General features: G+C 37.2%; 1 protein-coding gene across 1 annotated transcript in view; it reads right to left on the reverse strand.

Moving 5' to 3' along the window:
• The window catches only part of INPP5F (inositol polyphosphate-5-phosphatase F), a 39133-nt gene continuing 20355 nt past the window's right edge, over positions 593-19370 (reverse strand). The window contains exons 3-20 of the mRNA XM_021399474.1: positions 17817-17953; positions 17290-17418; positions 16390-16557; positions 16033-16089; positions 14900-15098; positions 14396-14575; positions 14030-14097; positions 13551-13675; positions 11957-12034; positions 11375-11495; positions 9289-9417; positions 7669-7786; positions 7003-7201; positions 6178-6249; positions 6014-6087; positions 4735-4863; positions 3933-4020; positions 593-2801 (exon numbers count right to left, since the gene is read on the reverse strand). Of these exons, the coding sequence (XP_021255149.1) occupies positions 1670-2801; positions 3933-4020; positions 4735-4863; positions 6014-6087; positions 6178-6249; positions 7003-7201; positions 7669-7786; positions 9289-9417; positions 11375-11495; positions 11957-12034; positions 13551-13675; positions 14030-14097; positions 14396-14575; positions 14900-15098; positions 16033-16089; positions 16390-16557; positions 17290-17418; positions 17817-17953 (3203 nt within the window). The 3' untranslated portion in view covers positions 593-1669. The remainder of the gene's footprint in view (positions 2802-3932; positions 4021-4734; positions 4864-6013; positions 6088-6177; positions 6250-7002; positions 7202-7668; positions 7787-9288; positions 9418-11374; positions 11496-11956; positions 12035-13550; positions 13676-14029; positions 14098-14395; positions 14576-14899; positions 15099-16032; positions 16090-16389; positions 16558-17289; positions 17419-17816; positions 17954-19370) is intronic.

Genomic DNA, 19370 nt, shown 5'->3' on the forward strand with positions numbered 1-19370 from the left:
CCCCCACGGCTAAAGTTCCAGTACTGCAGCTCCAGGAGAAAATGGTAACAGGTCTCTGCCAGCTGAAGGGTCAAGGCAACCTACCCTCCTTTGAAACTTAAATTCCAGAATTATACAGTAGCATATACCTTGATAACATGCAAGAAAGCAGCTTTTTGTTCTGTTTTTTTATTAAAATATTTCATGTATATTGTTTACATTAAAATACAGTAGTTGAATTTTAAATAGAGCCACAAGTATAGACACTCAAAAAATCCCAAACCCACATCACTTCAGTAAAACAAATAAATAAAGTTTCAGACAATCAGGATTAGATAAAGATTAGACAATGATAAACAAGTCCTAAGACACTGTACTAGCCTACCCATGACACTTGGTTTTTAAAAAACACCACGTGCAGCCTATCTACAGTACATGTACTAGAACAGAGAGGCACTGGCTCTATAACAGTGGTTAGAGTAGGTAGAGTTAGAGTAGGTAGAGTTATGAACCACAGCATAGCAAGATCTGCTTTTGGATAACGTCCTACACTAGAATGGCATTGCAAGGCATTTCTGGAAGAGAATCATCTTTTGACACGTACATGTGCTGCTTTTTTTTTTTTAAAACCTGGTTCCCAGTATGAATGGAAGGTTAGCCTTATTCTGCAAGTAGGCAAAGCTTGAGCTGGTAATGAATTTGGTTTTGATTAGATAGAGACAACTATGCTCTGATGGCAACATTGACTTTAGGAAACAGTACACTTGCCTTCTGCTTCAGAAGTTGCTAAGATCTCTGCAAGTGGACAGTTAGAATATACTAGGAAAGTGACAGCACAGGGGATCACAATGCTTGAAGGTCAGGTATCGGGCTGGTCTTGTGTTACACTAACTCAAAACCTGAACTTATTGCCACTATCCAGATTTTGGAAAAAGGGAATAAAACAGCTTTAATACAGAAGAAAAAGATAGCATTTGCTTCACTTCCCTTCACCTCAAATCTATAAGGTAAGTTTGCACTGCAGGATTGTGGATATTTCAGATTGTATCAGGATACCGTATCTTTACTGAAAGTGTCCCAGGTAGTGTAGAAAGAGCAGAGCAGTAAGAAGTCTTAATTTCTGGTTAACTTAATTAAATACCAAAAAAAAGCATCAATTCCCATTGTAGAGGCACAATTCATAGAAAATTGCATCTAAAACTTCAATGGAAACAAGTAAAAATACTAGTCCAAAAATAAATAACATATAATCTACCATTAAGAAGTTATTTTGCTGGTGCAGTGCAAGGTAAGTAAAGTCATAGAAGTGCAGTAATATTAATCATTTCAGTATAAATATTCTCTACAGAAGTCAGAAGAGCTACAAAATTAGTCCCCCCAAAACAACTGTGCAACAGATTTAAGATAAACAGCATGCTTACTGAGTCCCAGTGTCTAAACTACCTGTTCAAATGTGATTTACCCTTCTTTTGTCTCAGCTGCCTAAGGGAATTCTGAAGCTTGGTCAGAACCAAATTCATTTGCATCTCTCGCACTTACTGTAAACAAGTTATCCGTATTTTTGATCCCATTATTCATCAGCAGTTAATGCTACAATGAACTCCGATATAGGTTTGTTGGGTTTTTGTTAGGTTTTTTTTTTTAAGTATTGGTATTACAAGCCACCACTAGAAGAACACTCCATTAACAACTAAATTTGAATTATTCGTGTCTGGCATTGTGTAAACATTTCTTTCAGTTCTTTTTGTTTGATTTCGTTCAGAGCTTCTGATTCTGCAGGGCTCTTCTGGACCTTTGCCACAGCAAAATTAATCCCTTGAGTCAATCCTGCTTGTGTGATGTTAGCAACCTGGACCATGGAACTGCGAATTTTAGCAAAAGGAGACACAGCTCTGCTGCTGCTGTCAGCTGGAGAAGGAGTTGTGTGGAGTCCTGTCTCAAGGATACCAGAAGCAGATCCCGGGCTTCTGTGAGATTTAGTGAAGTCAGTCCCATCAACAGCTAAGAGCTGAGGGTTTGGCTCAGAAGATTGTACATCCAGCCGGGATGGCCTGGAAGGAATGTCTCTGATAGTTTCAGTCGCGTTCTCTGCTTTCTTACACATATTATTGCTTGTTTCATTTATTAGATGATGCGGCTCTTGAGAGGAAGCCTCTGCCTCCAAAGCATCTGCCATTTTATTTTGAGCATCCTGTACAAACCTCTGGCAGTACGCATCAATAGGTTTAGCAAATTCCATCTCCGCGTTGTCAGCAGAAGGTACGGGAACATCTTCGCAGTCAGGCTGGCTAGCCTGAGTGACGTGAATCTCAGATGGAACATGAATGCTGATGTTCATGTCAGTGCTGCTTATAGACTGGGACCGACTGCCCAGCCGTGGAGCCGAGGCAATGATACCACAACTAGGCAGCACATAATCTATCTGCCCTATGTTCTCTAGAGAGTCAGTTAACTGGTTGTCCTCATCAGATTTAGAATTAGTCAGAAAGTCATCTGAGTGGAAAGAATCATTATCTGACATTTCTGTATCAGATTCAGCATGGACTTTAGTATCTACTGCTGGATTCTCTAAAGTTTCAAGGCTACTGTCCGATTTCCAAAGATTAACTTTCAAATTCGGTTTTAAAAAATTGACTTTCACCTCAGGTTTGGTAAAGCTGCCCAACTTCCGAAGATTGCTGATGTTTACGTTGGATTTGGTTTGTTTCACTTTTTGATTGAGGGATGAGAACTTGCTGAGTAAGTAATTCTTGCCTTGTGCCAGGGACCCTCTGTTCTGAGAGCGAATGCCAATGATGTCTTCGTGAGGTTTGCTGCTCTTCCTGGAAGAAAAACCAGTCTCTAGTGTCCAGCTAACAGAATTTCATCTATAAACACCAAGTAGTCACCATTTTCCAGTTTATTTCCATAAAGATTGGCACTTTAGAAAATGCATTCTTTTCCATACAGAAACTGTACCCATATAAGCTCAAATTAAAAACAGAAACAAAGGTGTGACAGAATGGCATCTAAACAAGGAGAAAGGCAAAAAATACACAAATAGTTATAGTTTTAGATGAAACTGATTTAATAACTGAAATAATACCCCAATAATCAGATGGAAAAGAAAGTCACTGAGATGCATGCTCTGAAGGTTTCTGCTTGGCAATTTACTGTTGTGCAGCGCAACACGTTTTCTAGCTCACGCAGTTCAAGTTTGAATGCTTGAACTAGTCAAATGTGCTAAATACCAGTTAGTCATCCCCTTATTTCTACTCCACTGTTCTTTTTAAACAATTTCTTCAGTGTTAACACCCCACTAGTATTTGGAGATATGGATTACCTTGAAGTTGACTACAGCTCATTAGACAAAGTTATCTAAAAACTTTTAGAAAGTGCTTCAGAACTATCCTCTTCTCTCCATGAGGTTGCAAAAATGGAAACTCATGCCATTCTGATCAATACACAGGTGTTCATTGGTTCAAAATCTAAATTCTAAAAACACCAACTCTGCCCTGAGAAACACTGTCCACTAATCCAAGACATTAAGAGTCAAGTATCAGCTCATCTTCTATCAATGTTCTTCACGCAAGACCCTATCTAGGTTTGCTAAACATTTCAGTGGAATTAATCTAAAATTTTTTTTTTTCCCCTAACTACAGAACTAACAAAGCAGACATCAAAGTTCAGCTAGGAATTAAAATTCAGACTAATCATGAAGTACCCAATTTGCAGTATGTTACGTTTGATAGCATACATTTGTGATTACATAGAATATATAAAACAGTATTCTTGTTTGTACTTTTAAGAAAACATCTGCAGATAGTGACCACTGAAAGCACCGTAACAAGTTAATTTCTAGCACAGTTGCTAGAAACAGGACTGTTTCTTTTAGGTATCACACATTACCACACAGTTAGCCACTAAGACGACAGCAAAACTGGGACAAAGATTTGCATCATTAAAGCACTCACCTCTCTAGCTTTTTCTCAATAACAGGCACATCTAATCCCATTGCTTGCTTCGTCATTCGCAGCATTTCTGCAATGCACTGAAGAGTGTCTGAAATCCAATTAGCAGCCTGTCAGACTTAAAAACTTGACATCTCAACATCCCAAGATTCAAAATTAGACATTTTTGTAACTTAATTAAGGTTGGGGTTTTTCCCCCTATTCTTTAGAGTAGTTGCACTCAAGTTGCAACTGATTTAAAGCTTACAAACAAGCTTAAGCAGAGAATAGACACTCCTTACACCCTGCATACTGGGCGTTGGTGTAAGCAAATCACTGCCATGATGCATTTGCAGAAGGAACATATGCAATTACACTTATTTTAATCCTTCTTGACTGAAGTTAGTGCTCCAGGTAAAGAGTGATGGTTTTCCCTATTGGCATTCCTTTAATTTAGTTAAACAAGAAGCAAGAACACTTCTAGATATTGATTTCACTAACTAAACCAATTTCTTATGCTCATTAGGAGCCAATATGAAGTCTGTTTTATCCTTATGTCTAGATCTTCATTACTCCAAAACTGGATGTCTTCATTCTAGATGGAAGTATTGCTTTAAAACCATATCTGAGCCTTATTTTTCAGTTAAAACAGTAACCATTCAGTGTGCACACAGGACATACACCTTTCTTCCCCCTAACAGAAGAGTTAGTTTTATTAAAGGTTATCCTCCATAAGTTACTTTGACAGCTATGGAAAAGGTTTTCTAGAGAAAAGCAGTATAATTAGTACACTTTCACATATAAAGCTTTTACACATGAAACAAACCTTTTCCATCTTCATCTGGGTTGCGTACCACAGCACGAAGGGTGTGAAAATATCCACTTGTGTCCTTGTACTTGTAGTGTAGCCTCATGCATGAGAACTTGGGTTTGCCAAAGAGAGTAGGTTCAGGCCCTGAGAAAAAACAAAGTTTGAAATATCCTTGAATGGAATAATGAAGATATTGTGGAGACTATACCTAAACAAGTGAGAAAAGCTTCATGTTTTCTTCAAATGGTATAGGCATTTTAAATGAAAGGTTTTCCACAATAACTAAATTATCAATTACTTTCAAAGAGCAAATGGACTTTACACACATCTGTTACAATCCAGTCTGATTGTTTATTATAGATCATCCTTTCAGTTAGGAGAAAAGCTCTGCATCTATTAATCCTACATCCTAGGAAATGTTTCTGAGAAGATTAAAGAGAGAAAGTTATATATTCACCAATAATATAAGTTTCAAGATTTAAGACAAGTATTTCAACTTTTCAATGCACTTCAATGGTATCTATATCACTAAACAGCTGGAGGTGTTATATGTTTTTAGCAAGGTATTTGATCTTGCTGTTTCAACTTTCATTAGTACACCAAGGTGTCTCCTGTACCACTGGGGAAATCCACAAGTGAGGCAGACTTCTCCAAAGAGTTCTTAGGAACTATACATGGATAGTGAGAGTTACAGCAAGGTGGTGATAAAATCACGAGGCATTCTGTAATGGATGATTTAACTTCATTAACGGAGAAAGGGGGGCAGCAATAGAAGTTAATCAACATAAAACAATTCCAAAATAGCATGTTTCTTATCAGACCTTACTAAAGAAGAACAAATTTTAAAAAGCCATGATCTAAAACACAATTGAGAAACAGCTGCTGTATTTGGATCAAATAAAAAGGTTCACCAAATACACATACCTGTGATTGATTACAGAATTTGACTAATCTGCTACTGCCATTTGAGAGATTCATTTTGGTTTGATGAATTGATGGTGTTGGTTTTGGTGCCTTGGTGTTTTTTTGGAAGAGTTTGAGAGTGCAGTTTTGTTGTTTTAGAGCCCTACCAGTGATCAAAGCTTCCATTTCAAGCAGGACCAGAAGACAAGATTGTGAAAGAACAGACTCAACTCTGGTGTCTTACCAGCAAGAGAGCAAATTTCTAGGATGCACTACACAGGATGCAACATGTGGAGGCTTCCTGTTTCTATTCAAAGCAGACTACAGACGCATTAACTGGGCAAGCTATTGTTAAGAGCATTCAAGAAACACGTGCATTTTATATTCTTACCTATTTCTATTTTTTCCAGTGCTTCAAGGCTTAGCCTTTGGTACTGATTCACCTTGTCAATTTCATCATCATAACTAGAAAAAAAAGAATCAGAGTTTAAAACTTACTAATCTGAAACAAAGCTAGTAAGAGTAACCACAAAGTAAGAAATGCTGGTAACTTACTAGGCCACATAGTAGGCAGAATTAGAGAGTAACAGTAGAACATCCACATCTTTATGAGTGGCATCAATGAGACTGAGGAAGGAGAAAAAGAATAAATAGTTTTCCTTTCACAGCTGCAATGAATCCACAGCATATTTCAGGGACCCTCTTTTACAATGACCTCTTACACCTGGAGGTACACAATAGCTCAAATAGGTCAGTACCATGTCCAAAAAAATAAACCTTCACAAGCTCTTAAGACGCTAACAGATTAAGAGAAAAAGATCTCAGAGAATCCAGGTGATGAGTCTGTGCACATCTTTGCTATTTTAGATGTTAAAGTTTAGCCTGCAGAAGATCTAACCACTGTTTATCTATTATATGTTAGAGTACTTTGAACTTGATAAGGAGACTTATCAATGAAATTAGAGTTTATGCTCACTATCACAATGAAAAACCACCTAGGCTTTCCTACTACCCATCTATACTACCAGAAATTAACTTGATCCAATATGGCTTTGAAGTCAAGTTACACTTCCGCTACAAAGCAATACGGAAATACAGATCAAACAGCCCCTTCTGGAACTAAGGGTAGTTATAAGTCCTACCTACCACATTTTGCATGCACAGCCAGCTGATTTTTCAAAAGTACTCAAGCACCCACCATTTTTATGGCATCTGATATAAAATACACAACATTTGTAAGAATTTTACAACTACTCAACTGCAGTTCAAAGCTGAATATTTGCATTTGTTTAACATAGCAGCTATCAAAGTTATATAACTTGTCAGAAGTAATTAACAGGTGTGATAGCAGCTGGTCAGTTATGACTTTATTCAACAGACCTTGGGTCACAATCAATAAGTGCCCATCCTCCATGGAATTTTTCATCATCTGGTAAAAGCAGTTTCATGTAGCTCTGCAGCAGCTGGCTAATCAATTCCTGATGGCTTCTCAGATTCTCTCTGTGCAGGGCTTCATGCTCTTTCTCTTTTGTAAATATGGAGTACAGATCCTCTGTTACAGGGATACCCTGCATCAAGTCTGGATTTAAAAAACACAAGACACCAATAAGAAGCTGCCAACAGTTAAGCAATACATAACAGCAGTCTTTTAATTGCTTTGTCAGTTCTTGAAGCGGTTCTTAAAATAGTGAGCTGTAACTTTTTTTTTTTTTTTTTTTACAATACAAAATTTTACCTAGAGTTCTCAATTCAGTCAACATTCTGTTCAGGAAGAATAAGTAACCATTTTTCAAGTGTTTTTTTCAATTATGAAAGCTTTCCTACAAAAATTTGAACCTTTCTTTGGCTAAGAGATGTCACAAGAGAATTAATGCTGAACTGAGTTGTGTTTAATGTCCAAGTGCTTGCATCATATGGTGCCCACTGCACAGAAATAAATGCTATGTATACCAGAGGCACATAGAAAAAGCAGTCAAAGATAGAGCCAAGATGATTCTGAACAGACTGAAGCACAATAATTTAGCTTAACTGAAGTTTTATCCTTACCTATGACTGCTTGCCTATAAGCATCTCTGAAACGATTCAGGTAATATCTGTTTGCAGAGTTTACTCCATCCTTCATTACTCCTGCCAGCTTTCTTTCTCCAGTCCTTGTGAAGTCACCCTGTTACAAGAACATGTAAGTCATGCACACACACAACTTGGAAGCAGCAGTCTTAGCTCAAAAGCTTTGGCATCCTGATACTCCAGACTGAACAAATGACAGCTCAGAAGTAATGTTCAAATAACTACTTCCATACACAAGTTGAAAATAAATGTTGTTAGAAAAGCAAAGTATTCCTCATGGCATTGTTTGACTCTGAAGAGAATCTTACACGCTTTTGACAGAAATAGAATTCTATGTATAATCATAATGAAAAACTATTCAGATAAATGCCACCTAATACTCAAGCCAGGTGTTCAAGACTCAGTTTGGGATGCTTGAACACCTCAAAAAATTATTATGTCCTTTATCAAAGGAAACATTATTGAAACAATGGAGAAGACTGGAGCTTGCTGAAAAGGGTTAGCATCTTTTTTGCCTCTGCTACTAAAGCAAGCTAACTTCAACTGAAAGAAAACAGTATATATCCACACTTTAAGAAACACATTTTCATGCCTTCTTATGCCTGCGGTGATCTAGAAGGTGAGAAGTAGTTTTAGTAGTCACACTCCATTAGAGGTGTCTGACTATTTTCAGAGAACTTGAGTACTGGTGTAGAGTAGTTCTAAAAACCGTGATAGCTACTATTATGAATATCTCAAGTGTATTTCACCTTTAATTTGAAAGAAATCTCACAATCTAAATGTTAACCTCAATAGTGAGTAGAGATATCTAGCAAGCAGAAGAGCTAAGAACTTATGTCTCTAAACCAAGTTCTGTGCTCCAGAGTTAAAGCCAAATACTAGTAATATGACAGGAGTGTTGGGCAGTCTTAGACTGTAGTAAGAAGACTAGTGTAACAAACAAATCATAGTTTAGTAGAGAGATTTAAAAACAGATTTAAGCGTAAAGCATTCTCCTGCATAGATTTTCTCCAATACCAGATAGCAGGAATTGTTCCACCAGAGCACACAGGAAGTAGCTTCAACTCTATGCTTGTGGTTTTTCAAAGACTACTAAAAGCAGGAGTGGACAGGAAGGGATTTCATGCCCGATTCTAATCTTGTTAGATTGTACTGCAACTAATTAAGAAAAGCCTTTAAAACAATAACTGAATTAGTACCGTCCTACCATTTACATAGCCTAATACCAAGTCTCTCAGAGTACTTTTGAAGTACCTCAACTGTGCTTAAAAGTACTCTAACTCTGCTTACATAGAAGTAATGCAAAATAGAAATCTTAAACTCCTAGCTCAGCTAAGAGTAATGCATGTAGACATGAAAGTGCAGAATAAAGTTATGATAGAATAAAATTAACTAGAGCCAGCAGTTCCACCAGACACCTGGATGCTCCAGTCTTCCTCATTTTTCATGCAAAATGTTCTTCTGTTAAAAGGACACAGTCTCCACCATGAAAACAGAGTACTTGGCTAATTCTTCTTCCACAAGACAACTTTCCACTGGAGGTAAAACTACAATGTAGCACACTACTCAGTAACAAAATAGGTAACACTTGACCCTTACCTTCAAGGCTGCTGTGCCAGCATACTGCCTGCTTATGGCATCTCCATTGTTTGCCCATATTATCTGGTAGATTCTATTGCATTTCACCGGCAAAGGCTGTTCTGGTGGCATCACACCCAGTTTTTTGAGCTGGAATTTGAGATAACTGTTAATATAAGCTTCCAGATAAAGTCATTCACAGTATCAGAGCTTGAATAAAGAAAGAAAACACTTAAGCATTTTAGTATTAAATTGTATACTGTCTGAATAAGAAGCCCAGTCTGCTCATCTCTCAGATTAAATTCCCTGTCAACAGTGAATTGGTGATTCATCATGAAACACCGTAAAAGAAGAATCACTGGAAATAGTGGTAATATATTAAATACAGACATAAACCAGTCTTAAAAAAAAAAATTAGTTGAAGGAAGACAAGAACATTTCAATAAGAATTGTTCTGTATATTGAGTAAACTATCAAGAGAACAAGTGTCACTACCTGCTATCCATGTTAAAGTTCCAACAGCTTAAACAAACTAATTACTTTTATTGCAAAGGTATTCATAAAGTCAAAGGTCTGGAAATAAAGTGGAATCTCTTTCTACTTGCAGGAGAAGAAGCATGCCATGAAGACTTGATCTTTTTCTTGTAGACACTAAAACCAATATAGTCACTCCATCTTCAGACTCACTCCTTCTTTGACAGAAAACTTTAATAGCAACTTGGTATGTTGTGTTTATCATAAAGGCTTGTGCATCCTGGACTGTTACTGCTTAACACTGGTACTGAAGGCCTGATATCTTTCTCTTCAGAACATCCAGCACTTGCAGGTTTTCCAAGATAAGTCTCAGGTATAATAAAAACTGAATTCTTTTTCTCCACATATTAAATTGGTAATGCTGTAGAGTTTCCCATTCTGAAAACAATACTATTATATGTAACTGCAGTAGTCACTAGTGTTAGACCTACTGTCAGGATACTTTGGCAAACCTCAATTTATAACTTATAATTAAAAATGCTAAAGCATGTTTGCAACTTCGGTGAAAATTGATGCAAGGCCATTCATTCACTTTGCAAACCCTATTAAGTTCCCAGTTGACATAAAGCTAATCCTACAGTTCCTAGAAAATTCAAAGGCAAGATGCATGTAATTGTAAATATTCCACTTCATATCAATCAACTCTCAATGTTTTCTCAGCTACAAATTGATTCTGAAGTACTTTGGCTATGATATCAGAAGGACAGAGCACATCATAGCTAATACTACAATAATTATTAATGAAGACCTCTCCACATGCCGTGCAATCCTCTATTTAGAAAGATGGCCTTTGAATCTACATTGGTAATGGAAATAGAAACCTGTTTATTATCTGCAAACAGCAACTGCCAGACAATAGGGTACGAGCCATTCAATCTGTCTTTATGAAATGCCCACCTCATCTTTTGTCCCTTACTTTAAGGTATATAGCCAGATTTGTTCATTTTCAGTTGGGGGAAAAACTGAAGCTCCTATGCTACATTTACAAGTACTGTTACATCCAGGAGTGGGCAGAGGATCAAACTATCTGGGACACTGACATCATGAACTAGTTGTTCCTCTACACAGAAGAGGAATGTCCTTGCATGCTGTACCATATTCCATCTCATTTCACAGCGGCTAAAATAGCATCCAACTTTTACTTGGGTTCTAGTCCTTAAACATCTCACTTAGGGGACTGTTTTTAACAAAAACAACTTTGTTACTGCACATTTTAAACTGAAATGACTAAATCCCAACAAAAGAATCATCAAGATGTGAACAGATAGTTCCTTCCTCTCTGAAGGGAAAGGCTAGGCATCACTGTTTTAAAACGATTTTGAGTTATTTTAGCAGCTTCATGGCTCTCCAAGCAGTTTGCAAAGACCCTTTCCAGCAGATGTTAACTCAGCATTATTCAGTAACAAAGACTTCACAGAACTGCAGGGGTTGGAAGGGACAAGAGATCAGGTCCAACCCCCCTGCTAAAGCAGGTACCTACAGTATGTCACACAAGTAGATGTAATTTTCCCTCTGACTAATAGTAGAGCTTTGAGTAACTCAATACTCAAAAGATGACATTAGTTATACATGCCTGCTGTTCCATGACCACTCTTGCAATAGCAGCCTGCACTACATTGGTACGGTCCAGACAGTCCATGCAGTTAACTCGAAAAATTCCTTCCTGTTTACAAATCACACCAGCCTGATCAACCCTTTCAAGAGAAAAAAAAATTGAGTGAAAGCAGTTGTAGTTAGTTTATCAGTCCCTACAGACACAGAAAATTTTATATATGGAATATAGTTTGATTTCACTCATCATCCCACCATGTGCTACTCAGTATTAATTACCATTGGTCTCACTTACTTGAGAAAACATTGTTTTCAACAGTAGGGCTGCAGCTCTAGGGTTTATGGGTCAAATACAGAGCATTTCCCATAAATGTAAGAAGCCTTAAAAATGTTAAAGGCAGTAAACCTCAACGAGAAAACAGTACCTGAGAATTTTTGCAGTTAGATATATAGAACAGTAATGCTTCTGAATACTGAATACACAGTGATGCACAAATTTGGCACAACAAAATATGCAGTTATGACAAATTCAAGGCCTCTGAATAGGCACTTTTTTCCCCCCTAGAAGTATTTAATACTCGCTTGAAAACAGTTAAGTACCTACCAGCACCACTTCATGTCAAGAATGATGTCGTGAATGGCATCTGTCAGCGTTTGAACATTTTCAAACTTCATTCCTCGGCTAAAATACAGAATTTCATAGCAGTTAGTTTGAACTGAAGTAGTGATTTTCTTCAGCATTGCAAGTAATAGAAAACAAATAACATTAAGGATTTAGCTAAATGGGAGAAGTAGGTGATCTGACAAACTTTAAACAGCAACCAAAATTCAGAACATTTCAAACAGTTCAATACTGAAACCTAAGGCAAGACATTCAGATATTTAAGTTCTACACAATCAGCATTCAGGAAAACTGGTTCTATAAGAAAAAAACAAGCGTGCAGCTATTCACTGTGTAACATTCTGTAATATTTTAGGCAGAGTCAACAAAAAAGGACTTGAAGTTGGGATAGCCTGCCCTGCTTCTCCCGTGATCCTATAATAGTAACACCTACAGACACACCCTCGGACAACCTCTGCCAAGATGTAGCAATCGCAAAGATCAACAGGATGGAAAAGGAGTCACAAAAGAGGTGCAATGACAGAAGGACCAGCAGGATAGAAAGGTGCTATAAAGAAAGGGAAGAAGATTGCTCACCCCTCTCCAAAGATCTAGGTTCACAGAGAAAAGCTCCATCAAGGAAGGATCTCCTTCTGGAGGAAATCTCGTCCTAGATCTCCAGGAAATCCTTCTAGAGTGGCAGTCAGCCCTTAAATGAGGTCTAAGCAAGGTGGAGCCAGGCTCCACCCCTTCTGGTCACACAGGTGAATTGCCTTCAGCTGTGCTCCCAGGGCTGACTGGGTCTTTCCCCCAAGTGCTCAGTCAGTGTTTCAGGCTGTGACTCAACAGTTCCCATACACAAGAATTGTGTTTTCAGTACGGTACCCTATTCACTTATGCCATGTGAAAAACACTACTCATTACTACAGTTCTTGGAAGAAAAGTAAGGAAACAGAAATGAAAGCTCATTTTCCAGGCCAGACCCATCTCTTATATTAAGTTAGGAAGCAAAGAGTTACGTTTTTTTAGATACTATATTTGCCCACAACTGCAGTCTGCTTGAGGGAAGCAAGGAAAATACATGCTTGTGTGACAGATCACGTTTGGGCAGGCAAACACTGCACTAGACCACGCCAATGTCAGAGTAGAGTCACGAAAACAGCATATTTATACTGCATTAAAGTAAAATCTTGTGTATTTCATTATGAAACAGCATTAGAATTCTCTAAATGTGATGGATCTTCTGGAAGAAAAATAGCTTATAGTAATGAATTAAGTGCAGAATGCTAAACTGTTAGAAAAGCAGGTCAGCCACCAATTCACATTCACAGCATGTTAAGAAACCTTTGCTTAAAAAAGCACAGCAACTTTAAGTTTTGCATAATAACAGTGCATATTTAACAAGGTTCAGTGAAAAAAATCTACAAAAAGCAATGCTTGTTTATCCCAACTTGAACTTTTTATATAGCTTTACAAAATATATTCTTCCTATTCAAAAGAAAGCGTGTCACGTAGAAGACAGAAATAATGGCTTTTCTCCTCCCTTATATCTTTGTTAAATAAAATATGCAAAGCAATCTTTTTAAATGTTTCTTACCAGTGCTCATGGAAGTCAAATGAAACATAGGTCAAATTTGCATTATTGTACAGAAGAACTTGTTTAAGGTAAGCATCTCCAATAATCTTCTCTCTGCCTGTCTGATCCACCAAATTAATAATGACCTGTACAGAAACATAGATGATTTAACACTTGTTACCCTCTGCAGTATGACTGATATCATATAATAAGTAGAACAGGAGTTGAAAAGAGATCTGTAGGTCACTTTGTATAAGTTGTCTTTGATAAGTTGTACTTGAGATCAAGTAAGTTTTAAACGTTAGCTGAATATTAGCACAAGAGCTATAAAATGCTAAGGACAGGTATACAAAAGCAGGGCTTAAACATCTTTGCAAGTTATTACATTTCTCAGGTAACTCTAAACTGAGATAAGATTCTATTCATGTAGCATCACTCCAATCATCAAAAAAACTAGTAAAAAATGTTGTAAGCTGACTATTTCATCATGAAGCACTCACCTGCTTTTTGTAATTTTTCAGCTGCTCTTCAAAATGTGCACGAAAACAGGACACTGTTTCATTTTCACCTACAAGGCAGAGCAGTGTTAGACAGAAACAGTCTGTTTAGTGATAAGTTCTGTTTGAAGTATTAATTCATACTGAAATCTATACTCAAACATAGCCTTGCTTAAAGGCAGCATAATACACATTCTACAGAATTACTTTTACGGTCTGTCATGAGTTCCATCAGTTCCAACACTGTTGTTCTACTACTATATTTTATTTGAAAAAACACATTCAAGTTTGCTTTCTTTTGCCTTTGAGTTAAGAGCAGGGTGGTGTGGGGGGAATTCTGATCTTGAATTATTCCACTCAAAAACTCACTCTTGTCCAGACGGGGCCGTGGGTTATATCTATATCCAACTTGGCTCCAAAAAACAGGCACAGAGCCTCTTGTTTGTACAAACGAAAGAGTATGATTATGAACATGAATCAGTTGCTCTGTCTCAACATAATTTGCCACATTTCCATTTTTATCAACACCTCGTCGCTTATACCGCATTCCTAGGAAGAAGAAGAATGATCAGTTCACATTTTAAGTATTAAAATGGCTAACTCCTACATTATTGCTTTTTCACCTTTCCATCCAAACTCTAAAAATAAATACAAATAAAGAAATTCCAGGCAAAACCAATGATCAATGGTAAGAGTTTTTCCTAGCTTATCAGGATAGAGTTGTAAGTTTCTAATTTAAGCATTCTTTATCAAGATGGAAATTCTTCTCAAAACTATCACTCTCAAGGCTACACTTCATGCACAAGAGGAGACTTCTGAAGCTTAGTCTTAGTAACTGCTCTCCTCTAAGTAGAGAAGGGTACATTACTTTACCAGCTCTGTGCCGGCTCCGTCGTGAAATAAGCACCACGAGGAATGTTGGATGAATGTCATCTACACAGGTTGATTCCTGAGGAGGTGTTTCAGGACTGCTCTTCTCATCATCAGAAGATTCACTATAGTTGACTACAAGTTCTTCAATTTGCACAAATCCTTGTATGATGGGCAAAATCCAGAAGTCCACTTCGGTATTCTGAAGGTTACAAGAAGCATTACATTTCTGTTGGTTCTACATCGTCTATAATTATTTCTCTCATTTCTCATTTATAAACAGTTGCTTCACATTCCCTTCAAGTTTTAAAGTAGCTTTTGTCATATTCTTGTCTTATTTCTGAAAAAGGTATCAGCATTTTTCCCTGTTATAGGGTTTTTAAATTAGGATTAACATAAAGAAAGGAACTTAAGATTCCTCCTGTGGAAATGAAGCAAGAAAAAACAAGGCACAGCAGAAATTTATTAATAAAGACAGATACAAGACATAATGGTAGAGTGTCTGCTTCCATCTTTAAAAGAACCTAGGACTTGGCCTAACCTCAAATATATGTAGTTACTGTTCACTGATTTATCTAGGAGGTTAATTCAGAATGACCAGAGATCACATGCTGGAAAAAAAAAAAAGTAAATAGTTACTATTATGTCTCTCTGATATTGTTCATTTGCCAAGAAGCCTCATTAGTTTTATCTACTCTGAAAAGAAGTTCAGAATAACTTGTTCCATACTACTCTTATGCTGATCAGCTACCCTGTTCAAGGAGAAAAGCAGTATTCTCCACTTCAAAAGGTAAAAATCATTCTGTCATTCAAATAAGAAAACTTTGGAATAGATCTTCAGTTTGCTTTCACAAATCAGCACAAACTGGCATATCACAGGTTAATCTGCATCACTTTATTAAAAAAAGCCATCTAAGGTGAGTTTGTTAACTAGCAGTGGACACAGGCTAACTGAAGGTTGGCTGGGGGAAGAAGGGAGCATCAGCTGCCTAGGAAGTCAGCTGCAGAAGGTGCAGCCCTGATCATGACCTGTCTAAGCATGTTTTTAAGTCAACTTCTTAAATAAACATTGCAACTAAAATTTAAAAAAAAGAAGTAGTACTTATAGAACAGAGCTATTGTTAGAAATAACTTACATCAGTGATTATAAGATCTTCAATCATGTGTTTGTTCCAAAAGAATCTGTCATCAACCTGTTTAAAACAAAAGAGGCTTTTTTTTTTTGCAACAGAAGTATTGAGAAATACCTCTGGCAAAGCCATCAATGTTATTGACTACAACAGCACATACAAGTTTAGAGTTCACTACTTTTGAATATAACAGCTCAATTCAAAGCATGCTGCTGGAAACTTTTATTTCATTCTCATGCATTGAATCCAGTAACAGGGCAAGATCTTCAGTTACTGTAGACTATACTACCAGTGGGTGTGATAAGTCAGTTTTGACCAGCACATATTCCATTATGTGTGCAGTTCACAATGTAGACCACTTACTTTTCGCCAGAGTGGCAAGTCCATTTTCTCACACGTACTCTGTCTTTGAACAGAATTCGTGAGATCATAGGTAAGGCTGTAGTAAAAAGAATCTGAATCCATGAACATTTTGAATAATTCCTCCAATAACCTCTTCTCCAACCTCTCTTTCTCTTTGCTTTCTTTAATCTGAAAGGAAAGTAATGGCTTCATGTTGTCTTATTGCAAAAAGATTCTACCCACATTTGCAAAACACCACTTCTAAACTTGTGAAACATTTTCTCACTGACAAACAGGATCTTAAAATTCCTAGGAGAGACTAGCACAAGCATCTCCAGAAATATCATGCATCACAGAAGTACTTTTTTTTTTTAAATCAAGGACATCTAGAGCAATCACGCTCAAAAATATTGAGTTGACATTCAAGCAATGATTTCCCACCTGAAGAGTTTCTAAATTGAATTACTGATTGCATCTACCTCTTCTATCCTAATACTCTTTAGATTTTTCAAATCCAAACCACAACATCAGAATTGTTTAGTTTATTGAGTTTTGTTTTTTCCCCAAGATAGTATGAGATTCTCTGAGAAACTGCGTGCCAAAGTTTGTCTAGCCCCATGATAGTAGCTATTTATGCAGAGCAACTTGCAGAAGTTTAGAATCCCACTAGAAACAAATACTGGTAAGAAGGCATTTCATTAGGAAATGCTCAGCAATTACATACTTATAGAATATAAAAAGAGAAGAGCAACAGTGAAGTAATAAAAATAAAGTCAAACTTCAAGACGAGGTAGATATACAGTCTAGGCCTACTGGTTCTCTTTCCAGGTCTTACTACTCTACTTGATTACTCATCCATCATAACCCTGAGTAACTAAATAAACATTTTGGAAGGAAAAAAATATCAGTGAAAAGCCTTACCTTCTTTTTATTTGGAGCAGATACATTTGATTTAATTTGTGTAAGAGTCTTCAGCAGAAATTTTGAGTCATCTGGAGACTGTGTTATCTTCTCCGGCTTGTTTATTCCAAAATGGTGCTTTTTACAAAGCTAAGTAATAATGGTATTGAATTAAAGCCAATATATAGATACTCAGTAAAATCCAAGGAAATTTTAATTGAAGTCTACAAAGTCCACAGACTTGGGGACTTTCAGTTTGAGAACCCATGGTATTCCTTCCACTTCAGTAACTATTTTCATTCTGTCACACAGCCCCTTGAGAGACTACTGCAAGCTGCTACAACCCCAAACCCTCACAGAAAGCCCAAAGCCCGAAGACAGTCATTCTCCCAACAGCCTTCTAACCACAGTCAGTGTGCATCACTGTAACTTGCTAGGCTTTACTGAAAATCCTGCCACCTTCACTCTCAAGGGGTGGTCAGAAGACACGTTTGGTTTTTTTTAAAAAAGAAAAAAAAGGAGTCGTAATTTATTGAAGATACTCATACCTCCAACTCCAGATCCTGAGGCTCTGTTTCAGAAAGCGGAATCACTGCAACCTTTGTTATTTTGTATACCTCGTGGTCTCCTGGAAGTTTGCCAATCAATGCTTTCTGACGAATTAAAAGTAGCCACCATGGTAAATCTGGAGAAAGATTAGTAAAGGCTTACTGTAAAGTCATTTACTTGGACTAATTTGTCAAGTTTTTCCTCACAGTGTAAAACCCCCTGCAGGAGTTATCTGACCAGAAGAATCCAAGGAATGATGATTTGCTGTGATCAAAATGTGACAACAAGAATAAATGATCACTTGGAAAAGATTATTTATTCAAACAAAGAGATAGCCCAGCTGCTATCAATGAAGAAGTGAGACCCTTTCATAGGCTTCTATCAAAGGTAAAGTTATCTCTAAGATGATGGACATTCCCAGCATCCTAGGTGGCAGCTCAACTTGAAACAAACAGTTGCAGCTCACCAGGCAGCAAACTATGATTTTCCCTTCATACCTTATCTTGTGCAGAAAACAGTAACAGGAGACAAACACAGGTAACTTCTGTTTACAAGACTCATACATTTCAAGAACTGGTGAACCAAAATGGACTTATCATAAGAAGCTCACACATGTTAAAAGCTTCACATTACTCCTGAAGTACATCCATTTAAATGGTATTGAAATTAATGAACTAAATCCAGCTGTTATTAATATCTTCATTCAGCATTCACGTTCTGTCTACAACACTTGCAGCTGCAGCTTCATCACTTAAGTGAACAGAGAATGTTTGTTAATCTGTTTGCCACCACTGACCAATGCCTGCACAGTAGCTTCCTTGGCTACATGAGTAGCAGCCTAGTTGTATGCTGGCCTTTGAGAAGTAAAACACTTGTTAAAATATGGAAGAGGCTTCAAGATGTATACTCACTATTTCTCCCACCCAAGTTTAACTGGAGAGGTCCTACACAAGCATTAAAAGCTTGCTACCATAGACTAATATGCTTCCACAATTGACAAATCATGGTATTATGCTTTGAAAAAAATATATATTCTGTATTTGAAAATATTTTTGGAAGCTTTATAGCAAACGCAAAGTCTATCTGCCAATTTAAGCCTCCGAGTTCTTCAGGAAAGCAAGAAAAGATAGGAAAACATGTTGTTACTGTAAACTCAGAGTTCTCAATGTGCTTTCAGCATAGAATCAAAGCTTCAAAGTTAAAAAGCATCTTTCCAATAACACTGAAGACTGAATTGCTGTTTCTGCCCAAAGCAGACAGTTTGTTCTTCTAAAGAAAATCACTGTAAACACACTACTATGCATTATGACAATCCACTGTTTCAATTCTGTATCACTATCTTTAGAATAATATAAGTCTGTAATACAAGAAGCATTACGCTTCTATAAATTAGTTTCCCAAAACTACAAATGTGCTAAGACAATTAGAGAAGGAGGATATGAAGTCATGCACTGCTTGTTCAATCACGCCAACTTCCACGAGCATTTCTGCACTACTTCCTGAACACAGAAGCAAAACCATAACCTCTGGGAGATCATAGAGGTGGTTCAGGT

The sequence above is a fragment of the Numida meleagris genome, chromosome 5 (assembly GCF_002078875.1).
Source record: "Numida meleagris isolate 19003 breed g44 Domestic line chromosome 5, NumMel1.0, whole genome shotgun sequence".
Classification (NCBI taxonomy): domain Eukaryota; kingdom Metazoa; phylum Chordata; class Aves; order Galliformes; family Numididae; genus Numida; species Numida meleagris.